At 51.9% G+C, this 17,286-nt stretch overlaps 4 protein-coding genes across 4 annotated transcripts; all 4 read right to left on the bottom strand.

The window, feature by feature from the left end:
* Positions 1 to 8: 8 nt before the first annotated feature.
* hir1 (putative histone transcription regulator Hir1) lies at positions 9 to 3,751 on the bottom strand. Its single transcript, XM_025579120.1, has 5 exons — positions 3,653 to 3,751; positions 3,440 to 3,514; positions 3,116 to 3,337; positions 285 to 3,032; positions 9 to 220 (listed from the first exon to the last, which is right to left on the bottom strand). Exons 1-5 carry the CDS (start codon positions 3,687 to 3,689, stop codon positions 123 to 125), a joined length of 3,180 nt encoding a protein of 1,059 aa, XP_025432162.1. The 5' UTR covers positions 3,690 to 3,751; the 3' UTR covers positions 9 to 122.
* A 389-nt stretch (positions 3,752 to 4,140) lies between these two features.
* BP01DRAFT_317166 (SPFH domain-containing protein) lies at positions 4,141 to 5,983 on the bottom strand. The gene is made up of 2 exons (XM_025572605.1): positions 5,420 to 5,983; positions 4,141 to 5,305 (listed from the first exon to the last, which is right to left on the bottom strand). Exons 1-2 carry the CDS (start codon positions 5,908 to 5,910, stop codon positions 4,513 to 4,515), a joined length of 1,284 nt encoding a protein of 427 aa, XP_025432161.1. The 5' UTR covers positions 5,911 to 5,983; the 3' UTR covers positions 4,141 to 4,512.
* A 1,703-nt stretch (positions 5,984 to 7,686) lies between these two features.
* Positions 7,687 to 10,310, bottom strand: BP01DRAFT_355840 (La domain family). The gene is made up of 2 exons (XM_025574794.1): positions 8,410 to 10,310; positions 7,687 to 8,348 (listed from the first exon to the last, which is right to left on the bottom strand). The coding sequence occupies exons 1-2, from the start codon at positions 10,101 to 10,103 to the stop codon at positions 7,856 to 7,858; spliced, it is 2,187 nt and encodes a 728-aa protein (XP_025432160.1). The 5' UTR covers positions 10,104 to 10,310; the 3' UTR covers positions 7,687 to 7,855.
* Positions 10,311 to 14,354: 4,044 nt separating this feature from the next.
* BP01DRAFT_294470 (nitrogen permease regulator 3 family protein) lies at positions 14,355 to 17,108 on the bottom strand (the record flags this gene model as incomplete). The annotated part of the gene is made up of 3 exons (XM_025571774.1): positions 14,355 to 15,724; positions 15,776 to 16,387; positions 16,505 to 17,108. The coding sequence occupies 3 exons, from the start codon at positions 17,106 to 17,108 to the stop codon at positions 14,355 to 14,357; spliced, it is 2,586 nt and encodes an 861-aa protein (XP_025432159.1).
* Between the last annotated feature and the right edge of the window lie 178 nt (positions 17,109 to 17,286).

Below are 17,286 nucleotides of genomic sequence, written 5' to 3'. Positions count from 1 at the left end.
AAGAAAAACCCCGACATGCATACATCCATCCGTCCCCGTGCGGTATGGTTGGAAATTTGACTACGCAACGCCAGCTAAACGCCAAACGCAAATGGTCGGTGGAACCCTGCAGCAAGGACCCTTCACGTCTCCATGGCATCGCCCACTTCCGACTCGTTGTCCACCATACCCAGCAGTTTGGCATATGGCACCGTCACTCGCTGAAGATCCCGATGTTTGCCTAGCACAACCCATCCAGTTAGCAATCAAACAAGCCCACATAGCAGATAAGAACCAACACTTACCCAGTGCTAAGATCACTTCCTTGAGCAACACTTCGCGTGGCCAGCCACAGAGCGTCTCCGAGCTCTCGCGCCAATTCCGATCCTCTTGTTCATTGTCCTGGAGACGCCGAACGCTACCAGTGTCGTCTTCCTCGAAGAGACCGCCGATCAGCCCTTTCAAGAGCTCCTCGACCTTCATCTTCAACCCTTCCGCGCCTAGACGCTTGGCGTACATGGAGAGGTAGAGACGGAATTCATCCTTCGCCCCCAGAGACAGGGCGGCAGCCACTCGGTTCTCCAGGTGGGCGATGGATACGCTGGACTCAAAGCTTTCGTAACCCTCGCGCGACAGTAACACCTTGATCAACCGCTGCAGGAAATACGCACGACCCCGCAGCAACGTCTCATTTGTTGTGTTGCGTTCCAAGAACGGTATAATACCAGCGGACACTGCTGCCTTGGCGGCCTTGTCCTGCTGCGCGTCCGCCGATTGGAGGTTGCCCACGGGGGCCTCCGTAGTGTTCCAGTACTGACTGCCCACCGCCCACCAGGACTCCGAGATCCGCTGCCAGGTGTACATAGACGGGGAGTAGGAGTATCCTTCGCCGTTCGTCAGTGCAACCACGATCCGGCCTTCCGAGTTGATACGAGCATTGGTGATTGCAGGAGCAGTCGTGGGATGGGGACCCAGGGTGTGGATGGCCGCGTCGAGCACCGGTTGGAGGGAGATAGGCGGATGAGGTGAGGAGAGGTGCTTCACATTCCAGACGTAGCACATGCCTACAGCCGTAATACAGAGAATCCATGGACCGTTGCACTCCAGGATCACGGGCTGCGCTTCCAGGACTAAAGCACTAACCAGGCGACGCCCAGCTGGAGTCCAGATGTATACAGACCCTTCTTCACAGGCTGCAGCCCACATGCTCTGATTACCGGTCACCAGCAAAACAGGCCGCGGGAGGAAGTCCTGCCACAATGGCTGCTCGCCACGGAACAGAGTAAGTCGAACTGGTTCGCGGTCAACCACACGTCCAGTCAAGCTTGCTGGCGAAGGGTTGCGAGCTTCGAAGATGACATCGGCTCGCGATTTGCTCGACTCGCTCGAGGTGCCCGGAGGCTCCGTCGGTTTGCCCGTGGGGTCAATGGCCCGCAGTATCTGACTTCGAACTTTGGGCACAGCCAACCGAAGCTGACTGATGGCCATGCAAGGATTTGTAACTGCGGGTCGTATATACTCCGGTGTCTGTTGTTGACCTTCTGGGCTAGGCTGTGACTGCGCAGGTAGCAGACCATCAGGCGTGTGGGCCAGAATAGCGGTTGCCCCATTTTGACTCGCCACGGCCACCCGCTTTTCGACTTGTCCATCCTCGTCGCCCTCAAGTTGCGCGAGCTTCCGCTTGTTCCCAATTAATAGCCCTGCAAGTCCTCCCTTGGGTAGTCCATCGAAAGGCTTTGAGAGATCGATGATTGATTGTGGAGTATCAGCCTTGACTTGACTGCTAACTGATGCCATCAATCGGGACTGTGGGAGTGATGATTCCGCGGCTCCAGCTCCAGACACCAACAGAGGAGCTATCCGCTTCCTCCCGTCCTTCGTGTATGTTGGACGCTGCTTCAACCTCTCGAGTTTTGCCTGATAAGGGTCGGGTTTCTCAGGCTCTGGTGCCGCCGGTGTCGCTGCTGTCCCATTGGGCTGAGCCTTCTGTGCATCCGCAGCGGGTGATGGGGCCGAAGTTGTAGTGACGCCGTTCGACTGTGGCTGGGTCGATTTGCCGTTGGTCGTAGTCTCTGCTGCTGTGTGATCGTCACCCATTAGAGCGCCCATGCGGCCTTCGACGCCCTTGATTTCCCCCGCCTTGCTCTTCTCCTCGAGCAGCAGACCATCCGTAGTCTCTGCAATACCCGCACCTCGACGATTCGTGCCAAACTTGGTGAGTGACTTCTCATTCTCTTCCATTTCCATGGCATATCCGAGATCGCCGTCTTCGAAGCGGACAACAAGAATGGTGCCGTCGAGCGCCGTTGCATAGAGGCACTTTCCGTCCGGACTCCAGGCCAAGTCAGATATTGACTTGGCGGCCAGCTCTTGCGCTACCACAATAGGTCTGGGATTGCTAGTGATCCAGATGCTGAGGGACTTATCCCCACCTGCGCAAGCAATCACGGTCACGGACGCATGACCTTGGCCATCCACGGCTTGCTTATCGATTGGCTGCGTGGAGTAGAGTCGCGGGGAAAAGGCGCATACCTCGACAGGAGCTTCGTGCCCGATGAGATTTATATCACCATCCCAGGATCCCCGGTTGATGATCGCGACAGAGCTGACAGGCCCGTTAACCGCATTCGCGGCCGCAATATGCATGCCATCTGGAGACCACGAGCACCGTCGGAAATATGCAGTCAGGGGCGAGTTTGAGAATGGCGCGGTAATGGTAGTTTCGAGAATGAAGTTGTTCATTTGGTCGTGGGCGGTGGAATTAGGAGCAGGCGACGTAAATCGGAAAATGCGAACCGTGCGATCGTCGCTCGCTGTAGCGAAATATTTGTTTGCGGGGTCGAACGTGATTCCCTTGACATGGCTCTGGTGGATTGACAGGGTCTTGAGCTTCTCAAATGTGTGTCCGGACCAAACCACGACCTTAGAATCCAAGCCAACGGAGACCAGAATGGAAGAGTCGTATGACCAGCCTAGATCCTGGACGTCGTTGTCATGGCCGATCAGCCTTCGAATAGTGCGCCAATTCTCCACGGGGGGCGCCTCGTTCGATCCTACCAAGCGTAACACGAGCCGTTAGCCAGCTTGCAAGTAACCAAAACCCTTGATCGTGATCGCAAGTTGCTCAGGTACTCACCGAAAGTTGACGCATGAGAAGGCGGGTTGGCGTCCAGCGTATATATGCAAACAATCTTGTCATCTGCCCCCGACGCCAAGTATTTCCCGTTGGGTGAGAACCGAACTGTGTGAATCGTACCGGAGTGGTTGCTCATGGAAGCCAGCTGCTTAGGTTTGCTGGCATATTGTGAATCCTCCGTGTTGCAAATCGCCTCCGTAGACCAGATCCGAACGTATCCATCTACAGGTCGCAGAAGCAAGATATCGGTCAGCGCTTACCCCACGGAGCCACGAGTGCCTCTTTGTCCGGGAGGGGGGGGGGGAGAGATTGCCCATAACTGACCTCCAGCCGCTGTGACCAAGCGAGATCCATCGGGGGATACATCGCAACTATATACTTCAAAGTCCTTTCTCTCGCCTATGATAAATGATTCCGAAGGGAGACGATTAGCACAAGGCGATTCAATAGACACCGACCGCGCCAGATGTACCGGGAGAATAATTAATCAAATCTGCCCAACAAATCCCTTCGACGAGAGAGAGTCACAAAACATACCCCCATGTGTCAGCCAGACTGGCTTAATGATATGCATCGCAATAACTTTGTCACTCGAGTCGCGGGGCAAGAGGAAAGTCAGGTTCGCTTAAGGCTCGTCGTGGGCGAGGTCCGTGTTCGGAGTCTGATCACAGGCAAGTAGACGTATAGGATGGACCGCTTAGATGGAGCATCGCAAAGCAATCTTGCGCTCCGTTCATCGGATTATGGGTTCGTGAGTTCGCAGGAATGGTTACAGAGAAAGTGAAGAGTGTGATTAAGTCCACCTGGTGGAAATAGAAGGAGGAGGAAGAAGTGGATTTAGCGGAGTAGTGAACGCGGACAAAGGTCCGGTTGAGAGCGCGCTCGATTCTAACTCTCAGTCGCGATCTCTCCAGAATGGGCGGCGCGGGAGGCGGTGGCCCGAGCTCCCTGGCCATACATAACTACGTATCTAAAACGGTCTGGATTGCAGCAGATGCCGTAGAATGCGCAAACATCCATATATAACAAGACACACATTGCTTGTGGTAAAGCATAACTTCGCTTTTCATTTAATGTACAGATCACCGCCGGAGAGAGGGCTCTCTCTCTATCTCTCTCTCTCTCTGGTGGTCAAACAATTAAAAAACGCAGCTCATACAACAATGCTCATGCGAAATCAGATACGGCTCACAAGGAATCCAATGGACGGCCATAGCAGCGGCAAAGGGCAAGACTAAAGTTACAGGCGATAGTAGGAGAGTATCGTTGTCATATGAGAAATCGTAAGCTGAGAATGTGAAGCAGCCGATGGGGAAATTAGAACCAATGGTAAGAATACAAGAAGGCTAAAGGTGGCAGCGAATTTCAGTAAAGGACCGTCTTGGTGTCACTTCACTTTATTTCGTCGACTGGCTTGTCTGGTCGATTTCGTCTTGAAAGGTCTCTGAGATATCGTTGCTAGCGTGGCGCTCTCCCGTTTGCTCAGTGGCCTTGGGGCTGCTGGACGAGTCCGTCTGAGCGAGCTCCTGCACATTCAGAGCCTTCGATGCGAGAGTTCGCGCCTGACTTTGACTGACCTTGCCGTAGACGGCCATGGCTTGCGCAATCATGTTGCCCATGTCTCCAACATTACCAGGGACAACAACAGCGGTACCTTCCTTGGCCAGCTTGGAGAATGCATCGACGTACTTCTCTGCAACACTGAGGCTGAGAGCTCCGTGGGCGTTCTCTTGCCCAGCCTCAATGGCCTTGGCAACAAGGTCGATACCTTTCGCGGTAGCCTGTGCCTTAAGTAAAATAGCCTCAGCCTCACCAGCAGCCTGATTGATCCGTTCAGCACGCATGGCTTCCGAAGCCAAGATGACCGACTGTTTCTGACCCTCGGCGATGTTGATTGCACTTTGGCGCTGACCCTCAGAATCAAGGATCTCCGCCCGCTTCGAACGCTCCGCTGTAACCTGGCGATGCATCGCTGCGACTACCCCTTCCGGAGCGTGGATATCCCGAATCTCGTAACGCAGGCAAACGACACCCCAGCTCTGAGCGGCCTCGTTGATAGCTTGCGTAATGTTGGTGTTGAGCGTAGCGCGTTCCTTCAGGACATGATCCAGGGTAAGCTGGCCAATCTCGGAGCGCATCGTCGTCTGCGCGAGCTGGGAAATGGCGTACTCAGCGTCCTCGACACCGTAGCTAGTAACAAGAAAGGTATGGGGTTAGCTACGTCAGTGCAATGCGAAACAGGCTAGGGGAAGAATTCAAATGCCACCACCCATCTCGGAGTATACTGAGCCTAGAGAGACTCACCTAGCCTTATATGCATCAACCACGCGCGTGTACAATACACCATCTAACTCCAGCGTCACATTATCGGCGGTAATGGCGTTCTGACTGGGTATCTCGATCGCGGACTCCTTTAAGCTCTTGACGTAGGCAATTCGGTCGAGGAATGGTATCATAATCGCAAGACCAGGTTCCAGAATCCGGTGGAATTTGCCCATGCGCTCAACTATCCATGCCGTCTGCTGAGGTACGAATCGAACCACGGTGTTAAGAGGCAGTGTCTGACGGTTAGAAAAATATGTGGTTGGTCCTCCAGACTGCAGGGAGGTCGGGCCCATATTTAAAAAGGAGGTTTCCGGAGCAGGCCTGCGAGCTGAACTCGAGACATCTCTTCGTCGGACTCGGTTCAAGGTGTTCGCTGTGACTATGGATGAACCGGAGAGGGAGCTCGGAACGAGAAGTCGGCCGTTGGAGGACTGGAGCAGTCTCAAAGACTGCCGGGAAGCCACATCCATGGTGATTTGATGGAAAGATGAGTATGGCGAGAATTTTCTAGGAGGATTGACTGAGTTGAATGCTAGAGACCACTAGATGAAGCTGAGACGGCTCTGGATCATGTCGTTGCTTCGCCGAACGTCCGCCTCATGCGGGGATTAGTCATCACCCCATAATTTAACTAGTTAACTATTCGACTAATTTATCCCGAGCTAGACTATACATAACTCACTCGGCAGCAGCACGTTAATTATCGAGGAGCTGTTATGAGCATGACTCTCATGCGCAGCGTTTCCTTGCATGGTTTGCGGGATAGCCGTCTAATTATAAACCTGGATAATATACGAAAACAGGCCACTGTTGATGAAAAGACAGCTGATAATTCTTTCCCCGATAGAGAAAAGAACAAATGGAGGAAAATGCAATAAAACCATTGATGTAGAACAAAGAGTGCTTAGTGTCTGAAAGTCACGCTGGCTCGTTGGACCGAAATAACTCGAACACCCGATACTCGGTCGAATAACCCCCGTTGCTCACTGCGTTCATTAGCCCTGAAATTCCGACAACACCTGGTAAATGCATGATGAAAGATTAGGCAACACAACAATCGTACATCGGGTTGCGAAAAATAGGCGACATCAAGGACCTTAACAGCAAATCCAACGCTGCGTTGAACTCATGGTAAGCTGGATACCAGTCCGCCTTGATATAAGAAACATGTGCCAGCGGCTTGATGCGATAAGAGAGACCATGAAGCAGTTATCCTTTTGTTGGTTTTTTTTTTTTTTTTTTCTTTTTTTTTGGTTCCATTCGTACTAAAAATCGAGACAGCAAAGGTGAAACAGCACCACAGTATTAGGAAAGATAAGAGTCCCAGATAAAACAGTCTATGATCGTGGAAAGATTCAGCCCGGCGCACCACAGAAGCAAGCATCAGGTGTAGGGATACTGAAAACATGCCCGGACTCCAGAAATTTTGAAACCCCCCAGGACTGAAGCAGAGGAAAACAAACATCGAAAGGAAGAACGCACGAGTGCCGTGGATAGAGCAATACCGGGACCACAAATGTGGGTAATTGAATTCACTTCGCTGGGAAGGGTCAACGGCGGGTTGGAAATAAACATGAATGCAAGTCATGACGGCAGAAGCACAATAAAAGCATAGATGGTAGTGAGGACATGAAGCAAGAATCAATGAAAGCAAAATCACTTTTTCAGCTCGGCAATCAGGTTAGCATTCAATGCACAGCAATCCTTTGGCAGAAATAGAGTGGAAAAGATGGGCCATGTCACAGGGTGAAGCGCAGCCTAGACATGAGCAAATCTCTTCACGACAGGTCCGTAAGGCTCCAGGGAAACCCCGTCGCGTATCCAGACCCTGCTGCTTCTTCAGAGATATTGCATAACTGAATGATAGAGCCGTTGCTGACATTTCGTGCAGAAATATCGATCATCAAACGCTAAGCATTGGGAAATTCATTGTACATTTGTGCATTGGAAGGTTTTCGGAGAAGAATGATGAGTAAATAGGTAAGAGTTGAGCGCGGTCACAGTCTGAAGGTTCTGATCGAAGGTGTGTGGGGTCGGTGCTCGTGTAGGTGTATGGAAGAGGGGGCGTAAAAGCGATTCGAAGAAATTTCTTGGAGAATATCTCTCGTTTTCCACCATAATCTTGGCGAACTAGCTCGAAAGCTGCTAGACAGCCAAGCCGTCAACCAGATAAGCAGAATTTCCGGCTGAAGTGGCATTAGCAACCATTATGGGATTTCCGGTATGAGTGGTCTGGAAAAACCAACCTAGTTTAGGTAAGCACCAGAGCCGGGTACTGATATTGATGTGGACTATATTTACTCCGCCTGCACGTCGGTAAGTATTAGCAATCGCTACGGGATGTTTGAGTAGAGCGCGAAGGCGATAATGCCATGGGCAGCTGTGCAATGCCGCCCTGGACCACCAAGGGCTGACTCAGGAATAGATATCAATTGAAGGGATCCGTACGTGTGCGACATCAGTCTGGGTATTGGCAGATTGAGATGGCGAAAACTCCGGAGCATCGGATGACAAGAGCGTCTTCGAAGCCCGAGACTCGGCAGTGCCATTTGCAAGCGAATTATTCACTCCGTCCACATTGTTGTGGTACATAGTGGCATCCTCTTGTTTGGGGACATTGACAGTGGCGGGACCCTCATTCTGGGCAGATTGATCGCGCTGCTCCAGAGGGAGAACCCATTGTTCCCAGGTATCCCGGGGCCGCAAACGGTCAACTCCATCTTCGCCTGTGATGTACTCGACATTTCTCAACTGGTGAGAGACATGACGCAGAAGGTTGAAGTCTTCAGTCAGAGTTTTGACCCTCTTAAAGCTGGCAATGAAGGACAGGGCGACAAAGCCCTGAGAGTCCATATGCTTGCGGAGGAACAAGTCCTTGCAGAGATTGTCGACCGAGAAATAGTACTCCCTGTAGCACATATTAACTATTTTTGGGCTTTGAAAGCTTGAGGAAAGATATGACCACTTACAATTGCATCGTGAGCATGCTCATAACGGAGAAAGGCTCCATGTACTGCTGGTACGGAATCGCAGTCATCGGCACAGGCTGGTAGGCGTACATCGAGTTCATGTCGCCAGGGTAAGGGAAACCAGCGTACATGGCAGTGGAGTTTGGCAAAGACGGGGAGCGCAGAGACATTCTGTGGCCACCCGATGAGCCATTGGCGGGACCATGCTGCTGCGATCTCTGGCGATCGCCGAAGCCGAAAGACTTAGGATGCATATAGTTGTGATGCGACATGTGGTTGGGGGGGTAGTGGGCGTTCGGGGCACCATTGAAGCCGGTGTGGCCACCGCGGCCACCACGGTGAGAGCCTCGGCCGGCGCGCGACTCGCGAGAGAAGTCCTTGTCTTTACGATCGTGGAAGCCAGCGAATTCTCCGGACTTCGGACCGTTTTCTGGGCGAGCGGACCCGGAGCGCGGTCCAGCCTGGGTATCGACAGACAGGTGGGGGTTTCTGGAATGGTGATCGGAGCTCTTTTCGTGACCCTTGGGAAATTGCTTAGTATCGCGGTGGTGACGGGGGATGGTATCGGCGCCATTTACATTCTTGCCACCTTGTGCAGTGTTGATGTTTTCAGCGCCCTTGGGTCCACGACCAGCTTGGTGCTTGCGGGAGTCAGGAAGTCCAGCATCAACGCTGTTGGAGCGCCTTGATTGCGCAGGTAAAGAGTTAGCGCGAGCAGAGTTGGGTTCATTCCGGCCTCTATCCGCAGAAGTCGTCTGCTTGGTGGAGCCCTGTGCGCCCTGACCGGATGCATTCTTCTCGGCGCCATGGGTGCCATTGCGAGCGCCCTCACGTCCACCACGGGCAGATCTTCCACCGCGGCGAGCAGCAGAAGGAAGAGGGGTGTTGAAAACGGCGGTTGGGACGTATGGAACAGGCATCCACTTCTCTTTGCCGTGAGGGCGGATAACGGGGCTCTTATCAGACTTCTCCTGGGGCTTCTTCTTCTCTTCACCTTGAGCGACATCAGGTGTCGGCCAGAGGTTCGCATCACCCACGGGAGGAATGCTTGCACTCTCGTCTCGTCCCTTTCCTCCATCAGTCTTTCTGCGGTCCTTGACACTTTCCTGGCCGTCCTTCTTCTTAGAAGCAGGTTTCGCGGGCTCCTGCTGATGATCGCCTGACGTCGAGGAAGCAGCGGACGTGGTCTTGGAGTTTCCGGTTTTTGTGGCAGGCTTCAGAGCAGCCAGAGCCTTGACCTTAGCCTCCTGAGCTTCTTTGCGCTGGTGCCAGACATTCACTGCAGGAAGAGGAGCAGCTTTCAACTCCTTAGCGGGTGCGCTCTTCTCTTTCTCCTCTGTCTTGTTGTCCGCACCCTCTTCTTCGCCAGTCGCCTTATCCGCTCCTGATGCTTGAGACTGCTTGTCCCAGGTAGACTCTGAAGTGCCATTAGGCGTGTTCAATCCATCCTCGTCCTTGAGCGTGCTAGTCGTAGATGAAGAGTTGCCAACGCTAGATGAATCGGCTTCCTTCTCGTTGATGCCATTCGCGTGCTCGGCTTCGGAGCCGGCCTCCACCTTGGTAGGCACATCATCTGTCGACTGATCCACGCTGACCTCGGCGTTCTGCTCGTTGGACATGGTGACTGGTTCGGCGGCCGAGTTCGGTGCCGCGACTCCCTTTGCTGCTTGTGCGTAGGAGAATGTAGCAGCCATCTTATTTATGTGTGAAAGACGTATCTGAAGTATCGTTTCAGAAAGAATAGTGGAGATAGCGTGAACTGATTTGTTCTGCCAGAGAACGTGGAGTGTTAACCGCAGATGTTCGGTGAGATGATTCCACCGACGATGGCAAGCAGAAGAAACAACTTCCGCCCTTTAGGCAACCCCGCCGTTATGCAACTTCCCGTCGCTAGATATCACTCCTAGTCGGCAGCAGGTGGCCGTGGTTGTGATCTGAGGACGAACGTTCCGTACTGATGTAACAAGGACGATAGATGTGTTCGATCCGCAGATGTGGTGATCGGTGACAAAAATCTAGAACGCAGGTCGCATGCAGATGATTATACCGAGGCTCGTTCGGGTAAATGACCGTTTGAACGGTGGGCGAGGGGGGAGATCTAGGGATTGACGTGTGGAGGGTCGTCAAAGACTAGACTCTGCTGCTCGAACAACTGTACTAAATCGACGAGTACCTGGGTAGTTTCGTTTAGGTCGTATGCTTCGCTACTGAACCCTTGCCAGACTCACGAGGGGGTAGTTATGAGGCTCGGGCGGTCGAGAAATCCAACTGCGCTGCTGGCTTTTGGCTCGTTAAAGGTAGGATAGGAAGGATACTGGTTTCGAAACGATGCACGCTGGGAAGCTCGCAAAAAACCCGTGGATCTTGCCCCTTGAGTGAAAAGGTCGACGAGTAGCGCGACTTGCACGTGGTGACCGCTGCTCTTGAACTTCGAGGTCTTGGAGAATTCGCCTGGTGGGATAGGAAGCAGAAGAGCGATAATAAAAAAAGAACAAAAAAGCGAATGAGGCACTGCGACAAAAGAGTCTGATGCAGAACCTGTGCGGAGCAAGGTACAGAATTGGGTAAGATCAAAGTGATCAAGCGATCAAGTTACCTTGTTCAATGCCGGAAGGGAAAAAAAAAATAAGAGAAGCCGTAGTTCCGCGAAACACAGAAATGTGTGGATCGGAAGACGGAAAAAGTGTATTGGAGAAAAAGCGCACCGCTTCACTACAGCAACACACAGGCACGGAGAGCCGGTGGAGAGAAAATGAAGGAGAAGCGAAAGTTCCAAACAGTTATGGGATGGAGGTAAGGGAATTAGAGGAGGGGAGGAGAGGAGAGAGGGGGAAAGAAGAGGGGAGGAGGATGTGAAGTGGGAGGGGTGGGTAAAGGGAAAGGGAAAAGAAATCAAAAAGTAGGTTAGGATGAAGGAGTAAAGCAGCAGAGGTGGTAGTAACAGTGGTTAGTTGGTTGGTTGGTTGGTTAATTGGTTAACGACAGACAATACTCATAACTACCTAGTAATTTGTGAAGTATGTGTGCGTGTCAGAGGAAAGAGAAAATCATAATAATAATTTACAAGCCGCCGGAGGGAGGTGAAAGCCGAAGAAGAAAGGCAGTCAATTCACAGTCTGCCAACCAACCAGCCTGGGTGCAAGTCGCCTAACTGACCTTTATCTTACTCCGTAGTTTAATCTCATTTTTATATTGACCATTGATTCTTCTCTCTTCGTTTCCTGAATAACAGAGATGTTATTCCAATCTACTTGATTTCACAATCTGTAGCAACTGGGGAAGAAGAGCGGGACAAGTGCCCCGAATCTTTGTAATAAATTGTGTATCCGATTTACCTAAAGTTTTGGAGAGATCCGGAGATGAAGGGTAAAAAAAATCAAAGAAAAAAAATTGGCAAAAACATTTTTCCTTCCATAGTATGCCCGCACTACTACCTTTTTTTTCTTTTTTTTTTCTTCTCTCTGAAGAAGAACTGCGGTTAGTGGATGTCAGGGCTTGGAGTGGGTATGAACCATTCTTGCTCGTTCCTCAGCGCCGTGAATTGTCCGCTACAGTAGGATACTTATGGTCTTACCCTGAGAGACCTGGAATTTTTTTTCTATTGCGGGCCAAATCTCTAAAGTAAAGTAACCTTGTGTGTACTCCGTATATTACTATGCAAAGGGACTTGGGCAGGAGTCAATATCAGTGCATGAGTCGAGACTCCCCTCATCTCCTTCATTTATTTCAGTGACAAGTCCTGTAGCCCTTTCTTATACTCGCGACTCGGGTTGCTCACGATCGATTGATGCAAGGTATACGAAGTAAATTACTCGCTCGAGGAAATTCTTGAGCCGACCATTGACTCATTGGTCGCAATGCTACTTCCAGTCAGTCAGTCATCTCTTCTGACCGCGGTTGACTAACTGCAGTGGTAAAGCAGCCCCTCATCTCTCCTACCCCTCTCCACTTCGCCCCGGGTTTCCAATATATGTCACAATTCAAATACTTACGATTTCACTTCACAACAAAGGTAGTTTACGTTGTTCGGATCTTGATCAGATTCTTCCGTGTCCGACAAACGAGTATCATGAGATGACTTAGGTCATATATACATTCGTCCTAATGCAGAAGCTGACAATTTGACGCCAATGATGCGGTCATCCAGGAATAACAACCCCTCACTGCTGGTTTCTTGTCTGGCTTTGCTTTTTGACAGCAGGGTCGCACAAACATAAACCTGGCACTTAAATCTCTTCTGGCTAACTGCTCCGGCGCTAGCCTGACTCACCCGCTTGACTTAAGAGTAAACAGTTCAAAATGGAGGGGTTGAAAAGTTGGGGGCTTGCCATGCGAATATCATTCTACCCAATTAGGCAAACATTTCAAGCGACTCGGACCTACGCAGCAACATGACTTCAGGTAACTTCGAAAGATATAGAGAAGAACGTGCAACTACCAGTCAATCCTTCACAGCCTGCCCGCTGTCTGGTCAGTGTTTCCAGCCTGAGCAACATATTACGGCTGGCACCACTATCGATTTAACATCAATCGAGGATCCCAGTAATAGCATCTTCAGGTATCCATCAAGAGTCAATATGCAGCCGTTCATGACAGGAGCATAGTAGTTCAGTACTACTGCGACAGATGCCAAGTCAACTTTTTGCAAGGCGACCCAGTCACGCCTCGGCCCCGGAAGACGTGACAGCCATTTCTTGAAGCCCAAGCTAGAGGCTTGGAAAACTACCGCGCACCGCGCACCGCGCCTTACTATCGAAATGCAGGTTCATCAGATAAACATTGTAAAAGGGGAGCCTAGTCTATTCTTGTACATACCATTCTGACGATCAAGCCCAAGCTTCTTCCTTCAATTGACATGGTCTTTCTACCACCGAAGAAGCCTAACCAACCCAATCAATCCAATCAACGTCCCTTCAATACCATAAACCAAATACTCACTGTAACGAGCTTCCCGTTGGACGATGCGATACGAAGAAGCATGATCCCTCTTCCCGCTGGACTCTATTCAGGAGAAGTGATACCTACTTCATACACCAACATCCAGAGACCATCATCCATCCCCGGGAACCCCACTACTTACGCTATATCCACTCAGTGCCGACCAAAGATCCTGAGCCCTTCAGCGCAGCCTCAAATACATTGGAGAGTAGTTTACTGTGAGATCCAAACCACAATCACAGATCCAACTCCATGAGCCAGTCGCAACATGTCTAAACGCCCCCAAGGTATCTGAAGAAACAATAAGATTGATCGCCCAAACTTCAAGTCTGAAGACTTCTCTTCAGAAGAACAGGAGATCGGGAAATTAGGGTTGGGTGCTTGCTGCTCGCCACGCTTCAGAGTTACAACCTAATTTCTTTCTCTTTTCGTCTTTGATTCTCAAGAGGGAAAAAAAAAATCGATCTAGTTTCCGGTCTTTCTGACCGTTTCGGTGCGAGTTCGGGACACCTCGGGAATCAAGGCTCCTCTCTCGTCCGTCCGGTTGCCCCTCCCGTCTTCGATTTTTCTGGCCGTTTCAGGACGCATTGGTTACCTCATGGTTCGGGAGGATTCTATGGTAGGGGTGCTGAGTACCTGGTTATTGCCACGCTATTTAGATGGAATCATGGGAATAACTTGTGCAAGATAGCTTAAAGGGCTGTTGTGGTAGGGATCATATACTCCGGACTTGCTTTCCTTTTCGCATTGTATAGAACCCAAATTGTGGGGTATATGAAGGTTTGTGCTGTTCACGTGCTTTATTTCCTTCTTCCGTGGTTGCTAGGGATAGCCATCATATATCAAGGAAGGTTTCCTCGGTCTATGCCATTTATTACATAGATTATATGTCGTGTGGCGGACTGTCGCCCTGGTATAGTTTGATCTCTGTCCTCGCAGCGCATTACCATGTTTCCCGGTTTTGTGGTTTCATCATACATCAACAGAATCGGCGCTTGCTCCGCCGCTCACCAATGACGCACGCTGACCAAGACCTGTTCTCTCGGATCCAGCTCGATAGACGACTGCTGTCCGGTCACCAGGCCGAGACGCATAAGTAGTTGCCAGACTAATTTGCGCTTCAGGTTCTCGCGGACCGGGATCTTCTCCAGCGCGTCATACCCGTTGAAGTACTTGATGAAACGGGGCCAGTACTTCTTCAAGGATGTGCGCAACTCCACGAGATCCGAATCGGCATCTAGGCCGTCAGAATTCGTGCCGTTTGGACCACAAGTACCAGGCCCGTTGCGCTCAGGGAATCGCGACATGATCTCGTCTAACCATCTGGATTCGAGTGGCGAGGCTCGGTGAGGGAACAGAATCAGAGACGACGTCCTCAGGGATGTATCCTGATCCAGCAACGAAAAAGATAGGTCGAGCTTCTTGCCTGCTCTGTGGCGGCCAGGTATGGGAGTCTCTTCCCCACTGTCTTCTTGGCTATCGAGAGATGAGGACGAGGATGAACTGGCGTCGTCTATGTCCTCTGTATCAGCATTGGAGACACTCTTGCTCAAATATTTGTCCACCTCTTCGCGTCGAACCGCCGCTTCAACAGCCAACTTAACCTCAGGAGACACCTTGACCCTTGCGAAGGCGCGCAGCTGGGTAACCCAACCGCCTCGCAGTAACCACGCTAAAATCGCAAAGTACGTGACTTTGTGGTCTTTACTGGGAATGAAGCTTCCGTACGGTCTGGGAGTTCCGCTCATGGCCGATAGCATCTTAGGAAGACTAGGAAGAGTTGGAAAAGCTGCTTGGTAGGCAGCTGTCGCAACTTCCAACTTGCTCAAGTCACAGTTTGGTGAAACCACGTAGGTGTCTCGCTGATGAAGTGGAGGGATTGCACGCGCTCTCCGCCAGTACACCAAATGGCTCGCAAGCATCTGAATGGTAGACAGTGGTATGCCGGAGGTCACGGCTATCTGGGCGAAGGACTTGGTAGGCTTCGAACAACGGATATAATGAGCAAGCGCAGGGGCTAGTGCTCCTCCCGAAGCCTCGACATCTTTGAGGATGGTCGCTTCGTTGTCCAGCAGCAAAAGAGCGAAGTGCTTGGCTAAGACTTGATGGGGTGCGGTGTTTTCTTCTGCAGTAGGATCATCGACCGGCGTGACGCTGTCTGCAGTTGTGAGCCAGAGGCCTGGGTATGCCTTGTCAGTCGGTCCTGCTAGGAAGGGCGTCGATGTCAAAGGGGGGATCTGTAATGAGATGGAAACATCCGCGTTCAGGGTCACAGATGCAATCTTTGATGCGGAGATGCTGGTGTACACGGTATAGATGGCCCTCGCCAGGGACGACTGGTGGACCAGTTCCGAGTAAAGGTTGTTGACGGACGTTCCTGCACAAAACGATTTAGCCAAACCGATGATGAGAGGACATAAGCACGTACCTTTTTCCTTAGCTTTCTCCTTGATGTGCGAGATGTGTCGGGCTTCTCTCCATACGTAGTCCGTCCGCGCTTGCTCCCACTTGAGCGCCTTGGAGAACTTCTTGATGATATTATCGTAAATCTCTCGGAGACGCATGGAATACTCCAAAAGAGGCGGATCCAGCACAAAGACCACATTGAACATAGTCATTGAGTCCTTATCGTCGCCATCTAGCGACTCACTTGCCGCCCTTATCGACGAGTGGATGCTGGTTATCGACGCGCGTTGAGACTCAGACGGGGTCATCTGCTTCGGACTCAACGTCTCCGTAGAAGCCACCATCAGATCTACGGCCGCCTCCTCTCGAGTGTCATCATCGTCATCATCGGGCTTTTCATTATGGCCGAGCTCCCCCCCCTCCCAAGTGGCACGAGGCTTCCTCTTCTTGCGCCTCTCTTTCCTCCACATACCATCTTCCCGAACGAACACCGGCCAGCCGACAAATGCAAGGTCATTGATGCCGACCTCGAAGCGCCGCTTGTGCCACGACCGTGAGGGACTCAGCAATTTCTCCCAAACATCAGCAGGGAGTCCCAGCAGCGTCTCCCAGGGAGGCCGTGCCCCATTGCCACCTCGACTCCCTCCTCCACTACCACCAACACTATTGCTTCCATCCCCCCCTGTGCCAGTGCTGCCTCCCCCCTGCCCTCCTCCTCCTCCACCACCACCATTTCCTCCCAAAGTCGTACCTAATCCCTCATCCTCCCCCTTCTCCCCAATCGACACCTCATCCTCCGCATCCGAATTCGCCCCTCGTTGCTTGATACTCCCCGTCCCACTGCGCAACAAGCCTCTCCCGGAGCCAATCGATCCAGCCCGCTGCGACTCGGCGCCCGGCGACCCAGCAATCCCAGCCCGTCCTCCCCCTGTCCCTCCTGCAGCAGCTGTAGCTGTAGAATCATCGCCCAGCCCGAAACTACTCGGCCGACGGCTATTCACCCCACTACTACCACCGCCACCGCCAACCACATACGGCAATGACGAGGTCGACTGATTGAGTAACTGCTGGGGTATCAACGTCTCCTCTTCATCCTCGTCGGAGCTCGACCCGCTCTCGTCACTGGAACTGGAATCATTGTCCCTATCTTTTCTGTAGGATTTGGTGCGCGATGCGCGACGCGAGGATGTCGCCGAGGACGTTCCCTTGCTGGTGGTGGTCGCCGCCGGTCGGAAGCCGTTCTCGCTGAGCGGGTTGGGAGGGTAGTGGAAGACGAAGCGGGGGCCAGCGCGCGAGCGCACGATGAGAATGATGGCTACCAGGCAGGGATCTGGGGGTCGGGCGATGGAGGACATTGGTCGTTGCTGTCAGTCGCTCTCGTTCGTCCACTCTGGTGGCGATGCGTTTGATAGGGATCACCGGAAAGAGGGGCGGGCTTGTCGACCCTGGATTTCGTCTGTGAATTGGGCGTGAAGAATTGAATTGATCTTGATGGTGGGAATAAAGAAGTCGGCAAAAAGGGGTTGAAGGTAT

This window comes from Aspergillus saccharolyticus (genome assembly GCF_003184585.1).
Source record: "Aspergillus saccharolyticus JOP 1030-1 unplaced genomic scaffold BP01scaffold_11, whole genome shotgun sequence".
Lineage (NCBI taxonomy): Eukaryota > Fungi > Ascomycota > Eurotiomycetes > Eurotiales > Aspergillaceae > Aspergillus > Aspergillus saccharolyticus.
Note: the sequence above shows the minus strand (reverse complement) of the source record. Positions and strands in the feature narration are given on the sequence as shown.